Source organism: Rhynchophorus ferrugineus, unplaced genomic scaffold, assembly GCF_030347505.1.
Source record: "Rhynchophorus ferrugineus isolate W39M unplaced genomic scaffold, kcgeb_rfMv2 rfM1, whole genome shotgun sequence".
Classification (NCBI taxonomy): domain Eukaryota; kingdom Metazoa; phylum Arthropoda; class Insecta; order Coleoptera; family Curculionidae; genus Rhynchophorus; species Rhynchophorus ferrugineus.
Window position 1 is genome coordinate 91,749,884 of NW_027472580.1, and position 2,052 is coordinate 91,751,935.

Below are 2,052 nucleotides of genomic sequence, written 5' to 3' on the forward strand. Positions count from 1 at the left end.
TTACTCATAATTATTTTAGCGAACAAAATTTTCTGTCACCAAAGTTAAGATGTGTTACTAATCTTCAATTTCTTAATCATTACGAAATATATCACTTAGTCATCATATTATATGGTGATTCAGTTTCAGTGACACTTTTATTATATTTTATATTTGATAGATATTAGTTAAAACTAAATATATACTTTTTAAGATCAAATATTATTTAAGTTTGATTATTGACAATCCATTAATTTATACCACACCATAATATTTTTTTTATTTACAGATACAAGGGCAAATATATCACAGAGCAGGTTCACTGTTACCAGTGTCAGATAGCGACAACAAATTCCTGCAAATTTATTTTATGGGCAATTCACCACAAGAAATTGATCTGCGTTGTGCACATAACAATTTAGTAAAAAGGTCTATTGTAGAACAATTACAAACTTTATTTCATCAACACAATCAATTGATTATATTGTTTAAAACTGCCCTGGATCTGATGCCATCCGATAATCACAAAATTGTAATCAGAGCTGATAAAACACCTGCAGGTCAACATACAAGACGTTTTAATGCACCAACTATTGATGAAGTTGCTATCGTTGTAGTTGGAGAAAACTTGGAATCCCGTGATATTGTTTTACATCGTCGGAATTTTCAATTACAACCTATAAAGGAAACACACCGCTCATATGATGCACTGCAATATCACATTATATTTTGGCAAGGTGAAGATGGCTACGATTTATCAATAAAAATGATAAATCCCATTACAGGTAACTAAAATATTAGTTTAGCTATGGCGATAATATCTCAGTCACTATATTATGTATTTTAATTTTATATTTGAATGTTATTAAAACAAAATCTGTTTACAGGTTCTGAAACCAACAAAAAAGTCAGTTCAATGAACTATTATTCATACCGCCTAATGATTCGGGAAAATGCAGATAATCACATATTGAAATGTCGGCGATTATATCACAAATATGTTGATGACATGTATGTTAAAATTGAAACGGAGAGATTAACATTCATCAGGTTGAATCAAACCAAACTCCGATCTGAAGAGTATATTCACCTTCGAGATGCGATTAATACTGATGGAAATGCACAGAATGTCGGTCGGATGACTATTCTTCCAGCAACATACATCGGAAGCCCTCGGCATATGCACGAATATGCTCAAGATGCCATGTCGTATGTTCGTCATTATGGTACAGCAGATTTGTTCATCACATTTATATGCAATCCGCAATGGATAGAAATTAAGCAGGAGTTATTACCTGGGAAATCATCCATTGATCGTCATGATATTACAGCCAGAGTCTTTAGACAAAAGTTGAAATCTTTAATGAATTTCATCGTAAAACATAATGTGTTTGGTGAGACACGCTGCTGGATGTATTCTGTGGAGTGGCAGAAACGAGGATTGCCACATGCACACATTTTGATTTGGTTGGTTGAAAAGATAAGGCCAAATGAAGTTGATGCAGTGATATCAGCTGAAATCCCTAATGTACAAGTAGATCCTGGATTGCATGAGGTAGTTATCAAAAACATGATACATGGTCCCTGTGGAACTCTTAATCAAAATTCACCGTGTATGATGGATGGTAAATGTTCAAAACGATATCCACGGACATTAATATCGGAAACAATTACTGGTAATGACGGTTATCCATTGTATCGTCGCAGATCGACAGCAGACAATGGAAAATCAACAATTGTCAAATTAAATTAACAAGATATTGAAATAGATAATCGTTGGATTGTTCCATATTCACCCATTTTATCAAAGACATTCAAAGCACACATCAACGTTGAATCTTGCCATTCAGTGAAATCGATTAAATACATTTGCAAATATGTAACCAAAGGGAGTGATATGGCTGTGATTGGAATTGGTGCAGAGAATTCTAATGATGAAGTTACCCAATACCAAATGGGCCGCTATGTCAGTAGTAATGTAGCAGTTTGGCGAATATTTTCTTTTCCTATTCATGAGAGACACCCTTCTGTTGTTCACTTAGCTGTGCATTTAGAAAATGGACAAAGAGTGTA

General features: G+C 33.8%; 1 protein-coding gene across 1 annotated transcript; it reads left to right on the plus strand.

The window, feature by feature from the left end:
- Positions 1-233: 233 nt before the first annotated feature.
- On the plus strand, positions 234-1,737 carry LOC143201247 (uncharacterized). Its single transcript, XM_076412180.1, has 2 exons — positions 234-764; positions 867-1,737. Exons 1-2 carry the CDS (start codon positions 350-352, stop codon positions 1,730-1,732), a joined length of 1,281 nt encoding a protein of 426 aa, XP_076268295.1. The 5' UTR covers positions 234-349; the 3' UTR covers positions 1,733-1,737.
- The last annotated feature ends 315 nt before the right edge of the window (positions 1,738-2,052 follow it).